This window comes from Erinaceus europaeus, chromosome 1 (assembly GCF_950295315.1).
Source record: "Erinaceus europaeus chromosome 1, mEriEur2.1, whole genome shotgun sequence".
NCBI lineage: Eukaryota > Metazoa > Chordata > Mammalia > Eulipotyphla > Erinaceidae > Erinaceus > Erinaceus europaeus.
Window position 1 is genome coordinate 78,028,909 of NC_080162.1, and position 13,882 is coordinate 78,042,790.

At 53.8% G+C, this 13,882-nt stretch overlaps 2 protein-coding genes across 5 annotated transcripts in view; one reads left to right on the forward strand and one right to left on the reverse strand.

Annotated features, from left to right (window-relative positions):
• The window catches only part of MYH7B (myosin heavy chain 7B), a 27,660-nt gene extending 21,429 nt beyond the window's left edge, over positions 1–6,231 (forward strand). The window contains exons 24-40 of one of the 2 annotated variants that reach the window (XM_060188735.1): positions 97–273; positions 350–495; positions 935–1,025; positions 1,102–1,491; positions 2,232–2,358; positions 2,443–2,561; positions 2,647–2,843; positions 2,966–3,315; positions 3,459–3,583; positions 3,703–3,818; positions 4,283–4,679; positions 4,748–4,873; positions 4,970–5,140; positions 5,235–5,339; positions 5,412–5,507; positions 5,818–5,955; positions 6,030–6,231. In XM_060188735.1, coding sequence (XP_060044718.1) covers positions 97–273; positions 350–495; positions 935–1,025; positions 1,102–1,491; positions 2,232–2,358; positions 2,443–2,561; positions 2,647–2,843; positions 2,966–3,315; positions 3,459–3,583; positions 3,703–3,818; positions 4,283–4,679; positions 4,748–4,873; positions 4,970–5,140; positions 5,235–5,339; positions 5,412–5,507; positions 5,818–5,955; positions 6,030–6,047 — 2,889 coding nt within the window. In that variant the 3' untranslated portion in view covers positions 6,048–6,231. Of the gene's footprint in view, positions 1–96; positions 274–349; positions 496–934; positions 1,026–1,101; positions 1,492–2,231; positions 2,359–2,442; positions 2,562–2,646; positions 2,844–2,965; positions 3,316–3,458; positions 3,584–3,702; positions 3,819–4,282; positions 4,680–4,747; positions 4,874–4,969; positions 5,141–5,234; positions 5,340–5,411; positions 5,508–5,817 lie in introns of both variants that reach the window. The other variant, XM_060188740.1, reaches the window with a different exon arrangement.
• TRPC4AP (transient receptor potential cation channel subfamily C member 4 associated protein) overlaps positions 6,204–13,882 on the reverse strand; it is a 73,809-nt gene continuing 66,130 nt past the window's right edge. For 2 of the 3 annotated variants that reach the window (XM_007522655.3, XM_007522654.3), the window contains exons 12-19: positions 13,082–13,183; positions 12,282–12,365; positions 11,236–11,326; positions 10,034–10,174; positions 9,423–9,531; positions 8,858–8,970; positions 7,242–7,448; positions 6,204–7,104 (exon numbers count right to left, since the gene is read on the reverse strand). In XM_007522655.3, the coding sequence (XP_007522717.1) occupies positions 6,967–7,104; positions 7,242–7,448; positions 8,858–8,970; positions 9,423–9,531; positions 10,034–10,174; positions 11,236–11,326; positions 12,282–12,365; positions 13,082–13,183 (985 nt within the window). In that variant the 3' untranslated portion in view covers positions 6,204–6,966. The remainder of the gene's footprint in view (positions 7,105–7,241; positions 7,449–8,857; positions 8,971–9,422; positions 9,532–10,033; positions 10,175–11,235; positions 11,327–12,281; positions 12,366–13,081; positions 13,184–13,882) is intronic. The other variant, XM_060188749.1, reaches the window with a different exon arrangement.

Below are 13,882 nucleotides of genomic sequence, written 5' to 3' on the forward strand. Positions count from 1 at the left end.
AGTGACTCCCCTGAGGTTCCCTGACTGAAGGGGGTGGCTGCTCTGACCAGAGGTGGCAAGCAGGGACAGCCCATGGTGACCTGACCCCTGGCACAGGTGAAGAACCTGACAGAGGAGATGGCGGCGCTGGATGAGTCGGTGGCTCGACTGCACAAGGAGAAGAAAGCGTTGCAGGAGGCACACCAGCAGGTGCTGGGTGACCTGCAGGCTGAGGAGGACCGTGTGAACACACTGGCCAAGGCCAAGATCCGGCTGGAGCAGCAGGTGGAAGACGTGAGTCGGGGTTACAGTGGGGATAGGGAGGGGGGTGGGCCAGCTGGGATGCGACTGCAGCTGCCTCGCCCCGCAGCTGGAGTGCTCCCTGGAGCAGGAGAAAAAGCTGCGTATAGACACTGAGCGCGCCAAGCGCAAGCTGGAGGGCGACCTGAAGCTGACGCAGGAGTCGGTGACAGACGTGGCCCAGGACAAGCAGCAGCTGGAGGAGAAGCTCAAGAAGTAGGTGAAGGAGGGTGGCAAGCAGACCCCTGGCCCAGACTCAGCTTCTAAGAGGTGGGGTCATGGTGGGGTCGGGTAGTGGGGCATGGGACGCACCTGGTTGAGCACGTTACCATGCATGAGGACCTGGGTTCAAGCCGCCAGTCCTCATGTTCAGGGGAGAATCTTCTGAGCAGTGGAGCAGTGCTGAAGAGGTATCTCTCTCCCTATTTCCCCTTTCCCTTTCAATTTCTCTGTCCTGTCAAATGAAAAAGGAAAAAAGGAGGTGGGGTCACCAGGGTGTGGGATGTAGTGTTCTGCGCATCTCAGGCCTGACTTGAGAAGGGACATGGGCTGCCCTGGTGCAGAGACCCTCGGGCAGGGTGTGTGCAGGAGTGGGGGTGCAAGGGGCTCTCGGCAAGTTGTTGGAGCTGCCTCACACCCCTTTCCTGGCCTCCAGGAAGGACACTGAGTTGAGTCAGCTGACCCTGCGAGTGGAGGACGAGCAGCTCGTAGGAGCCCAGCTGCAGAAGAAGATCAAGGAGCTGCAGGTGTGTGGGGAAGCAGGCGGGCAGGGCCGGGGGTCAGAGACCCACAGAGGCAACAGCCACACCCCCGTGTCTCCAGGCACGGACGGAGGAGCTGGAAGAGGAGCTGGAAGCGGAGCGGGCGGCCCGGGCCAGAGTAGAGAAGCAGCGGGCAGAGGCCGCCCAGGAGCTGGAGGAGCTGAGCGAGCGGCTAGAGGAGGCTGGCGGCGCCACGGCTGGGCAGCGGGAAGGCTGCCGCAAGCGCGAGGCCGAGCTGGGGCGGCTGCGGCGGGAGCTGGAGGAGGCAGCGCTGCGGCACGAGGCCACTGTGGCCGCCCTGCGGCGCAAGCAGGCGGACAACGCGGCGGAGCTGGGCGAGCAGGTGGACAGTCTGCAGCGGGTACGGCAGAAACTGGAAAAGGAGAAGAGCGAGCTCCGCATGGAGGTGGATGACCTGGGCACCAGCGTGGAGACTCTGACCCGCAGCAAGGTGTCTGCCTCCCCAGTCCAGCCCTTCCTGACTCCTGCAGCCCTTGGGGCCCCGCCTTCTAGCCCCGCAGGTGACCCTCCATCCTCTGGGCCCACACATCACCTGGCCCCCAAGCCCACCGTTAGAAGTTCTTGAGTCCTGACCTCAAACCCTGGTCTCTCTCTCTTTTAATCCAGCATTCAATTCCAGCTTCCATGCCCTTGATCCCTGAATTCTGATCTAATATTTCCTGAATCCTACCAGCAACATCAACCGTGGTCTGATCTTGTCAGCTGACCTCTGCTAGGAGTTCAGAGCTAGGCCGCCACACCCCACCTAAGTGAAGTGGGACGCTGTTCTGTCCTTCTTCCCTGGGCTGCCATCTCCATTTTTATCAGTGACCTAGAACAGCGAGTAAAGTATCTCATGGGGGGAAAAAAAAACAGTTGTGCCAAGTCCACACAGAGTGGCCCTGACAGAGACAAATCACATTCTATTCTCTTGTGCTCAGTGTAAGGTAGACCTATACCACTGTTCCCGGCTGATTTTAGATCCTGCTGCCCTAGCTCACCTGGTCCAGCCCATCTCTGGTACTCACATATTAAGCCCAGGAAGAGTCTCTATCTCTGGACTTGGACTCTGCTCTCCCTTTGATTCCTGAATCCTTCTTTAGTCTTTTAGTTGCTCACCCAGGTCCCAGCTTCTGACTGCCAGCCCTAGATGCCGTTGTCTGGTTAGTAAACGTGTGCTGCCCACTGTAGGCCAGTGCAGAGAAGCTGTGCCGGGCTTATGAGGACCAGCTCAGTGAGGCCAAGATTAAGGTGGAGGAGCTGCAGCGGCAGCTGGCGGATGCGAGCACCCAGCGTGGGCGGCTGCAGACGGAGAGCGGTGAGGCAGGGCCCAGGCGGGTCACAGTGGGGGCCCCCTGCCACCCTCTGCCCACCTGAGTCCTGGCTTACTCCTTGACTGCAGGGGAGCTAAGCCGCCTGCTGGAGGAGAAGGAGTCTCTGATCAGCCAGCTGAGCCGGGGGAAGGTCTCGGCCGCCCAGAGCCTGGAGGAGCTGCGAAGGCAGTTGGAGGAAGAGAGCAAGGTGGGCTGTCACTGGCGGCCACAAGATGGGTGGGTGGGGCATGGGGCCACTGGCCAGTGGACACTGAGGTCTGGGCTCCCTACAGGCCAAGAGTGCGCTGGCCCATGCTGTGCAGGCTTTGCGGCACGACTGTGACCTCCTGCGGGAGCAGCATGAGGAGGAGGCTGAGGCCCAGGCGGAGCTGCAGCGCCTGCTGTCTAAGGCCAATGCCGAGGTGGCCCAGTGGAGGAGCAAGTACGAGGCAGATGCCATCCAGAGGACCGAGGAGCTGGAGGAGGCTAAGTGAGTGCCTTGCCGGCCAGACCGGCACTGCCTAGGGTGAAGCTGGTGCCTCTGAGCCCCGAGGGATGAGGGGAAAGTGGGAGCAATTCCGCCAGTCTCCCCTGGCTGCTCCCATGGCCTAGAAAGAAGCTGGCGCTGCGGCTGCAGGAGGCAGAGGAGGGAGTCGAGGCCGCAAATGCTAAGTGCTCGTCACTGGAGAAGGCCAAGCTGCGGCTGCAGGCGGAGTCGGAGGACGTGACTCTGGAGCTGGAGCGGGCAACCTCTGCGGCAGCGGCTCTGGACAAGAAGCAGAGGCACCTGGAGCGGGCACTTGAGGAGCGGCGGCGGCAGGAGGAGGAGATGCAGCGGGAACTGGAGGCAGCCCAGAGGGAGGCCCGCAGCCTGGGCACTGAGCTCTTCCGGCTGCGGCACAGCCACGAGGAGGCCCTGGAGGCCCTGGAGACACTCAAGCGGGAGAACAAGAACCTGCAAGGTATGATGCACCTCAGGGTCAGAGAGCTGCTCTGGGGTTGTGGGGAGCACCTTGGGACCACACAGGGTGTCCCAGCAGGGTCACTGAGAGGAGTGAAGTGCCGGAGTTGCGGGTGACCCTTCAGTGCCTGGTCTGCTCTGCAGAGGAGATCAGTGAACTCACAGATCAGGTGAGCCTCAGCGGGAAGAACATCCAGGAACTGGAGAAAGCAAAGAAGGCGCTGGAAGGGGAGAAGAGTGAGCTCCAGGCTGCACTAGAGGAGGCCGAGGTCAGGCACTGGCCACAAGGGTGGGGGATCACTGGCTTGCTGCTGCCCAGCCCCCTCTCCTCACTTCAACACGTGCTCTTGGCCCCCACCTGCTTGCTGACTGCTCTGCACGTATCCAGGGGGCCCTAGAGCTGGAGGAGACCAAGACTCTGCGGATCCAGCTGGAGCTATCCCAGGTCAAGGCTGAGGTGGACCGGAAGCTGGCAGAGAAAGACGAGGAGTGCACTAACCTGAGGTACAGAGGCCGGGCTGTCCTTGCCCCGATGCTGCCCATGCCTCCACCCTCCCTCCATGGGACTGATGGCCCCTGCTATCCTGCCCAGTGGAGCAGGAAAAAAAAAAAGTATTTTCTGAGAACTACTGTGTGCCTGGGCTGTCAGACACCTAGTTTGCTTATCCTTTATATGACTTTTCCACATTGGGATTATTGTCAGCTTAGACAGGAACTTCAGAAGCTAAAGGTCTTGTCCAAGCTGACACAGTAGGGATAGAGCTGGAGTTTGGCCTGTGTCTGTCTGTCTGCCTCAGTCTCACTCTTATCCATGAACTCACTTTGATGGGCAATAGACATTCACAGGGACTCGAAGCCCAAGAGGGTTGTCTCAAACATTCTGTGGGTGTTAAGAATAGATGCGGTGTCTTGCTCACCAGCTTCTAGTTAGCCAAGACCTCCCCCCCACTCCACTCTCCCTCCCAAAGGCGCAACCACCAGAGGGCAGTGGAGTCCCTGCAGGCCTCTCTGGATGCAGAGACCAGAGCCCGCAATGAGGCTCTGCGGCTCAAGAAGAAGATGGAGGGGGACCTCAATGAGCTGGAGCTGCAGCTGGGTCACGCCACCCGCCAGGCCATGGAAGCGCAGGCTGCCACAAGGCTGCTGCAGGCCCAGCTCAAGGAGGAGCAGGCTGGGCGGGATGAGGAGCAGCGGCTGGCAGATGAGCTGCGTGAGCAGGCCCAGGCCCTGGAGCGGCGGGCTGCACTGCTCACCTCGGAGCTCGAAGAGCTGCGGGCTGCCTTGGAGCAGGGTGAGCGCAGCAGGCGGTTGGCGGAGCAGGAGCTGCTGGAGGCCACCGAACGCCTCAACCTCCTACATTCACAGGTAAGGACTAGAGTGTACAGATGTGTGGGGTGGTGGCCTGCTGGCTGACAGATTCTGCTTCCTCCCAGAACACAGGCCTCCTGAACCAGAAAAAGAAGCTAGAGGGAGATCTGGCCCAGCTGAGTGGAGAGGTGGAGGAGGCTGCCCAGGAGAGGAGGGAGGCTGAGGAGAAGGCCAAAAAGGCCATCACTGATGTAAGGCTGGGCTGGGTAGGGGTTGTGGGGGTCCAGGATAGAACCCTAAGGAACTTCCACTGGTTACCCCCTGCCCATGCCACCCTCTCCCTGTAGGCGGCCATGATGGCTGAGGAGCTGAAGAAGGAGCAGGACACAAGCGCACATCTGGAAAGGATGAAGAAGACACTGGAGCAGACAGTGAGGGAGCTACAGGCACGGCTCGAGGAGGCAGAACAAGCTGCCCTCCGGGGTGGGAAGAAGCAGGTGCAGAAGTTGGAGGCCAAGGTATGTGTAGCCCGTGAAGCCCCTCCAGCCCCTTGAGATGGGTGGGCCTGCCAGAGGGGAGGCTGGGGTGTCAGGTCCTTCTGGCTGCTCACAGGTGCGGGAGCTGGAGGCCGAGCTGGACGCAGAGCAGAAGAAGCATGCTGAAGCCCTCAAGGGGGTGCGCAAACACGAGCGCCGAGTCAAGGAGCTCGCCTACCAGGTGGGTGACTAGGTCCACTTCAAGGGGTGGCCCTGGCTCTGTCAGGAGCTGAGTTCTCCTTTGCTTGTCCAGGCCGAGGAGGACAGGAAGAACCTGGCTCGCATGCAGGACCTGGTGGACAAGCTGCAGAGCAAGGTCAAGAGCTACAAACGCCAGTTTGAGGAGGCAGTGAGTACACTGAGGTTGTCTGTGGTTACCTAGCTTCAGGTGCTGGTCCAGGCTCTGCAGTCAGGGGAGACACTGGTGGGGCAGCTCCACCCTCCCATGCCACTGTGCCAGCAGAAGAGACAAGACCTACTTCTGCCCCCACAGAGACACCAAGTACTTTCTCTTTGCTGGGTCAGGTCTGTCTCATGGGTATCTCTGAAAAAAGCATCTCACCCCTTTTTCCTGCTGTGGAGTGGTGTGTGTGTGGGAGGGGGGCCCAGGAACTCCATCTCAGACACCAATGGGAGACCGGGCCTTCCTGTACCCCTAGGAGCAGCAGGCCAACACTAACCTAGCCAAGTATCGCAAGGCCCAGCACGAGCTGGATGATGCAGAGGAGCGGGCAGACATGGCAGAAACCCAGGCCAACAAGCTACGGGCTCGGACCCGGGATGCTCTGGGCCCCAAGGTGAGGTGGGGCACCTACCCTCTACTGGGGGAGGGGCAGGCGGTGCAGCCCACTGAGTTGTTCCTCTCCCTTAGCACAGGAGTGATGCCTGAGTCGGAGCCTCTGGGCTTTCAAGGATGAGGCCTACTGTCTCCATCTCAGCCTGCTGAGCCTCTCAGCCAAGGCCTCCTCTGCCCTTCTCATTCTTTAGAGTTCAAGAGGGGGAAGGGAACACATGGTCCCAAGAACAAACATCAGGTCCACATCAGTCCTTTAAAATAAAGTTCTTTAATAGTCTCCTTTAATTGATTTATTTGTTGTTAATAAACTGGCAACACAAGGACAGCAGGGTCAAGGGTGTGCTCCTAGTCAGTGTCCTTGTATCTGGGCTCAGGCAGGAGACACTGCCCCAGGGCAGGGACACAGCCACACTATGCGCCAAGGGATGGAAAATAAAGGCTCCCCCAACTTCTGGGGAGCCCCCTGGGATGAACACAGTGGCCAATAAGCAAATAGAACCAGAGGAGCTAAAGGAAAACAAGGGAGGAGGGAGCAACAGATGGGCAGGCTTGGGGGAAGGAAGCATTCTCTGGTCTCCCCCACTCCTGCCTGGGGGCTCAGAGGCCCTTTCCTGGATTCAAAGGTCCAGGGCAAGCTTGGCTCACAGATTCTTGGGGAAGGTGTCCATATCTCCAGTCCCCAGCACTGACAACCAACAGACTGGGCAGGAGCTCAGAGCTATTTTTTTAAATCCCCTACTTGTAGGGCCCCATGGTTTTTAAGAAGTGGGGGCATGATGCCCTATCCTCATCAAAGGGTCCTGAAGTTCCCCAATGACCTGAGGCCTTCAGACCCAGGGCCAAGGGATTCTTGACACTCCCTTCCCCCTAAGCCTCCACCTGAAGACCTGGGGCAGGCAGGGAGCAGCAGGGTATCAGGGGAAGGATGGGGACAGGGCTGGGTGTGTGGCACTTGGACCCACGCCCACCTGCATTGGCTCTGGCCCAGCAGCATCTTGAGACCAGGCCCAAATCACTCCTCAGTGAAGTCCTTGTCTATGTCCATGTAGGGCTCTTCAATGTAGCTGACCAGAGCAGAGGGTGACTCACGGTCTGGGTTCAACAGGATAGACACGGTCTCTTTCCAGTACGAGAAGTTGATGCAGGAGCTCTGGGCAAAGAGAGAAGGGCTAAGGGGTGCCTGGAAGGCCCATGTTCAACCCAGCCAGCACCTGCAGGGGTGGGTCTTGGGAAGAGGTCAGAGAGGCCCAGGCAGGGATCACACCCCCACTGGGGTGGTGCACTCACGTTCTCCAGGCAGGTGCTGTCCTTGTCCTTGTGTAGGTAATGCTGCTGCCAGAAGCGCAGCAGGTTGTGGAAGTTGTTGAGCAGGAAGCCAGGGTACTTCTTGCTGTGCTCCATCCGCTGCAGCAGCCGCAGGTACAGGGGCAGCCGCTCTTTCCGTCGAGCCAGCATCAGGATCACCAGGCTGGTGTTGAGGCAGCTGACATTCTCCTGTAAGGTCCCAGGCCAGTGGGTTCATGCAATAGCCACAGCAGCCGCTGATGGACCCGGGACCCCACCAGGCGAGGAGGAGGGTGGCCCAGGCCCTGCAGGAGCCTTGCGGAGTCCACTGGTTACACACTAAGCTGCCACTGCACACACCTAAGTGATCACTGGGGAAAGGAAAGATGCCCAGCGCCTCCCCCGAGCCATTCCCACTCTGATGGGAACACCACCTGTCTAGTTAAGAGTCTGTTCCTGGGAGTCGGGTGGTAGTGCAGTGGGGTAAGCGCAGGTGGCACAAAGCGCAAGGACCTGCGTAAGGATCCTGGTTCGAGCCCCCAGCTCCCCACCTGCAGGGGAGTTGCTTCACAGGTGGTGAAGCAGGTCTGCAGGTGTATATCTTTCTCTCCCCCTCTCTGTCTTCCCCTCCTCTCTCGATTTCTCTCTGTCCTATCCAACAATGACATCAACAACAACAATAACTACAACAATAAAAAAACAAGGGCAACAAAAAGGAATAAATAAATATTTAATAATAATAATAATAAAAGTGTTCCTTCTCCAGAACCAGCATCCGGAGTTATCTCGGAAGCTTCCACCCAAGGCAGGACCACGCAACAGTTATCACTCAAACTTTCATGTGGCACTAGGTGTGGAGCCTCAGGAAAGAAACTCTATTTGGGGCAGGGGTAGATAGTGTAACAGTTATGCAAAGAGACTCTCATGCCTGAGGCTCCAGAGTCCCAGGTTCAATCATCTGCACTGCCATAAACCAGAACTGAGCAGTGCTCTGGTTAAAAAAAGTTGGAGAAAGTTGATATCTGTTCACTGTTTACTTAGTCTAAGGCCTTGCTTCAATACATGTTTGTTTAATGAAGGGGAAAAAACAAACCTGAGAGATATTAATACTGTTGTAGTCCGGGAGGTGGTGCAGTGGATAAAGCATTGGACTCTCAAGCGTGAGGTCCTGAGTTCAATCCCTGGCAGCACATGTAACAGATACCTGGTTCTTTATCTTTCTCATGAATCAATAAATGAAATCTTTTTTTTTTTTTTTAAAGAGATACTAGTACTGTTACCTACTTTATAAGAGAGGGGTTATGGAGCTCAGAGAAGAGATAGCTATGTAGCACATTAGATAGGGCCCAACCTCAAAGCCCACACAGCAGGTGGAGTGAGGGGAACACTGGACTTCTCCATCAGACCCTGACATGTCTGTGACTTCAGAGTACTTCCTCAGGCCCTATCTGAACCCTAAATTGGAAGAAGTCTTCAGAATAACTGCAGGGCTTTCCTAGGAGTCAAGAGATGCATTTCTAGGGTCAAGGTGGGAGTTAACCTGCCAGATTCTGCTCCAACACAAGAGAAACTGTCCTCAAACCCCCTCTCCAAGCTGGCTGTCCACCAGCATCTCTCACCTGCGTTAGCGTCTGCACATGGATGATGTTGATGAGGCGGAAGAGGAAGGACATCTGCGTGGGCACTTGGGCTATGTAGGCAAGCAGGCGGCACTCGGATAGGAGCTCGGCTACTGGGGGCAGAGAGGCAGATACAAGAGAGCAGACTCAGAAGCTGGTCTGTGATTCAGGCCTAGTGGCCCGCCACCTGACCCTTTTAGTCAAGCTCCCACTGGGTCCTGACTCTGAAGTTGGGAACCCCTCACTAGTAAACAACTCCACAACAGGCTGGCAGCAGCAGAAAGAGATCTCTAGCTATTCTGCCACCAGGTTATGCTACCACTGTCTCTCCCTTCAGTCACTGTAGGGACCACCTCTTCCTGAGGCCCTTCCCCTACTGTCACCACGTGGGACTGTGTCTACCTGGCCATTCTTAGTTCAGGAGAGGATGGGTGTTTTGTTTGCTGTATTTTGTTAGTAGTTATACTCTCCCATCATTATTAAAATGTTAATCAATTCTCATTGGATAAATGATGGGAGGGTAGGTAAAAAAGCAACAATTTCCCTTTACATTCTGGCTTTTTACCTTTCATGTCCATCTGGTTTTCAAACCGTTCCAGTGATAGTGTGACACAGCGCACCAGCATGTTGGAGTCCACTAGAGAGCTGTTGATTTGCTTTAGGAACACCTGAAACTAGAGAAGAGACTGAGCTTAAAATGGAGGTGAACTTTGCTAGAGACAGCCATGGCCTAGGGTGGCCAATCGCTCAAGAACACTGGTCTACTCCAGCCCTGCTGCTGCTAACAGCAAGACCAAGGCTCAGCGAGCTTGGTGATCTGGCCTTTACCACCTGCTGGCACCACATCTAGTGATTTTTGCATAGGAAACGCTGGAATTCCTCTCACTTTTACTTCACCTAATCTGAGTGAGTTTCTGTCACATACATCTTGTGAACCTTACACCCCAGGCTCAGGTCTGCTCATCATGGCACCTACCACATGGCACCAGAGCTGTTTTCACATCTTACCTACTCCCCCTGCCCCCCACCTGCATCTCCAGGGTCTAGTCCAGTGCCTGGAAATTAGAACAGGTGCTAATGAATGTTGGCTGAAGACTATACCCATTGACACCCAAGTATTCTCCAAATTACAACCAGCAAGAACCAGACTTCCCACAGCCCTGGGTTAAGTCTTACCTTTGCATCAGTGTTGATGTATCTGTTGAATCTCTTGAATGCATCAACATTGAATTTCATCAGCTCCCCCAGAAGGTCAAAATAACTCTGGAGCACATCCCTTGACTTGCACTCACTGTCCACAATGCAGTACAGAATGTGCTGGGATGGAAAAGAGCACAGTGAAGGCAAGAAGGGGGCTGTGCCCTGGGGCCAGCAGATTGACTTGGCTGCTGCCTCTAGGCTGTGCTCATCTAAGCTGCCCACCATCTGCCTCCCACCATGGTCTGGCACATAGCTCAGACCATACGGCATTTGCTTCAAACAAGCATACAGACTGGAGGAACCTGCTCCTGTCTGGGTTCTCATTTAAGGATGCTGATGGTTGCAAAGACAGGGTCAGGTCATATATGTCACCAAGAGGCGGGGGCAGCTTGGAGTAAATAGCTATGACCTGTCTGGCTTGCCCAGATCTGAGTGAGTCTATGACCCATCTGTGGTCACCAAGATGGCCGTGACTTTTTTTAGTTCACAGGTGAGGGGGAGTTGTTTCTTTGTATAACACAGGCACTGTGTGGACTCTGAGGTCCTTCAGTAAATGAAGCATACATTTTTAAGGGCATGGGGCCCCAAGGTTTCTCTTTGTCTTAATGAATGAAATTGTTTAAATAGAGCTTATGCTAAAATCAATTAAAAAAAATTGAGACGATAAAGCCAATTCAACTCTTTGGTAAAGTTAAAATGCTTCGATTTTTTTTCATTTTATATTTATCTGAGTAATACTGATTTGAACCAACTCTTTTTCACATGAATTTTACAATAATTTATGGGTCACTTTCTTATAATTTAAAATAGTTATAGCTTTGGCCACTTTGTTCCCTTTTCATTAATTTTATTTTTTATGAAGGTCATTTTTCTCATGTAGGGAAAATAACCTCTAGTCATCAGCAAAATATCCTCAGGGTCAAAAGGCCTTGCTGAGTAACTCCACAGATTCTTAAAACTCCATGGCCACGCCCAGTCTCTCAATCACACATTCATGATCTACGAGGATCCTGCAGTTAGAAACCTGGGGCACAAACCAGGAGAACCTGTGTCAGCATTTTATAGTCAAGAGATGAGATCTTCCCCTGACTGACAATCTAAGAGTCAAGACAGGAAAGCAATGCATGGGACGGGGGGAGAATGGGACACCCAACACCCTGGCTATTCCAGGCCATTACCTCCAGAAGGCCTCGCTTCAGCAGGAACATCTGGTCTGCATAGGAGGTGGTCCCTCGGAGGAAACTCTCCACAGCCCGGGCTTGCCAAAACCTGCGACCCAAATGTTGACCCCTGGCCCAGGTGGCTAAAGGCTGCCCTCTTCAGACCAGTTATATTCCCCCAGGGGATCGAGAGATGTTTGCTGCCTTTTCATTTACTCAGTAAGATTTCTACAGAAGTTCTAGCTAGCATCAGGCTTCATATTGGGCACTGGAGACAGTCTCCATTTTTGTGGAGCTAACAGTTTAGTGGGGGAACTTCTATTTAGTTGTGTCTAGAAGGAGAACAAGCAAAGGGTTGATCCCAGTGAGTAACATGAAAATGAACTCTAGGCTTTATTCTTTTAGAACAGGAAGGCATGTAGAGAGGAGCCAGAAATGAGCGGATAAGCCTGATGATGGATCTGTGCAGTGGGTGACTGAACTCACATGACAGGATGTCCTGGAGAAAAGGTGACCGAGTGCCCCCAAAGGGTAGCAATGGGACCCATGACTGGGTAGGCTACATTGACAAGGCCTTAAAGCCCAATGATGGAACTCCTCTCATTGGCTACTACTGTCCACAAACTTTAAGACTCATCTAAAAGAGTCTAAGGAATTCCTCACTGTCCACGCCCACTACACCAGTCCTAGCTGGGGAAGGGGTATCTCTGTTCCCACAGCTGCTAGGGCAAGTCTTCACTTGGTTACTTTGCAAACTGCACTGAAATAGATAGGGAACTCCATGTGGACAGGGACTGTTACTCCTATTTCTATTGATCCAGCACCAGCACAGAATATGTGCTTGGTGAAATACTACTTGAAATACACTGCTGGTATGTACCAGACACCAATATATACCGACAGAATCAACACAAGGTAAGACAACAGTCAACCCCTTTCCTTTGCAGTAACCAGGTATTTGGGATGCAAACTACTGACTACTGCAGGTGTTTCTAGTCATCTGAGAAAAACTCAGCTCCTGGGCCCCTTAGGAGTGACAGACAGGTGGCTGACCCTAGACCTACCTGAAAGATGACTCAGCTGGTTCCTTCTTCATTACCTGCAGGAGACGACTTAATAAGCCCCTCTTCCCATCACACACTAAACTCCTGAAGAAGGAGGAGGAAATAAAAAAGGGGGGACGTTAGTGGTAAAACTGAGAGGCTAATGGGTGTCAAGTTTCATCTGGTCGAAGGACCATTTTTTGGGGGGGAGCTGGGTCTCTCTGTTGGCTTTGTAGGGGAAAACACAGGGGCATTTCCAAAACCTGGAGGATGGTTCTACTCTTTTATGTAGGTACCAAATACTTCAAGGACTCCTGCAGTCTTAGAATTGAGTAGTCAAGTGTATTCATATTACATCTCAGGTCAGGCCTTCCCAAATGCTATGACAAGTGATCAAAACCCAGAAACACATCCAGAGTCAGACAGGGCTCAGAACTGCTGGATACAGTCCTTTCAACCCTAACCCATGAGTCTGTGGCAGCTATAACCCAGGGAGTGGGATGTGCTAGCAGGAACAGAAAAAAGCATGTCAGCTAAAGTGAGTGACCCAAGGGGAAGAGAGCCTTTAGCAAGCAACTTCCTAGTCCCTGCTCCCTTTTCTGTAAAGCAGAGTTGACAGTGGCACTTCCTCTTGGGACAGCCAATGACACTCCCGTGAGGTAACAAAGCTGATGAGGACAGTGCCTGGCACATAGGAGTGTCAGAATACTGTAGCTACACATGAGAGAATATTGACCCACATCTGCATGTGTCCATCTTTGTGAGCCTCAGGTCACAGGCCGCTAGTGTGGGGGCCAAACCTGGCCACCACCCACACTCACCTGTCAGTGTTGAGGACAGCTTCCACTTCTGGGATGTTGGCCTTGAGAGAGATGGCACTGAGTTCATTCAACTCCTGGTTGTTGAGGAGCAGGTATTTGTTCCTGAAACAAATAGGTTGGAGGGGTAAAGGGCAGGAACTAGGGCTGCGAGACTGGTACTAAGCTAGTTCACATCCCAGTCTAGCAGAGGGGGAGAACCTGAGCTGCCTCCACCCCCATGGGATGGCATTCTGCAGGAGGTACATGGCTCTTGGGGAATGGGAGTATCCTTGGCCCTGCTTTCCACCTTCACTGAGGTCATTCTGTACTATTTCCAAGCCTTTCTTTTACTACTGAACATTTTCAAATATTTTATTTATTTATATGTTGGAAGAGACAGAGAGAAACTGAGATGAAGGGGGTAGATAGATAAAGACAGAGAGACAGATGCAGCACTGCTTTACTGTAGCTCATGAATCTTCCCCCTGTAGGTGGGGCACACTGGGCCCTTGCACACTGCAGCATGTGTACTCTACCAGGTGCATCACTGCTGGGCCCCTGAACATTTCTATTTTATCTCTTGAAAGCACTTTCAATTCAGTAATATCCAAATCAAACTCATCATTTTATTTCTCAAAACTGACCCTATCTCAGCACCAGATTAACTTATTCCCCATAGGAACAAATTCCACACACAGCACTTAAAATGATCGTTAGAAAAATGTCAATCTGGGGCCAGGTAGTGACACAACTGGTTAAATGCACACATCACAGTGCACAAGGACCTGGGTTCAAGTCCTTGGCCCCCACCTGCAGGGGTAA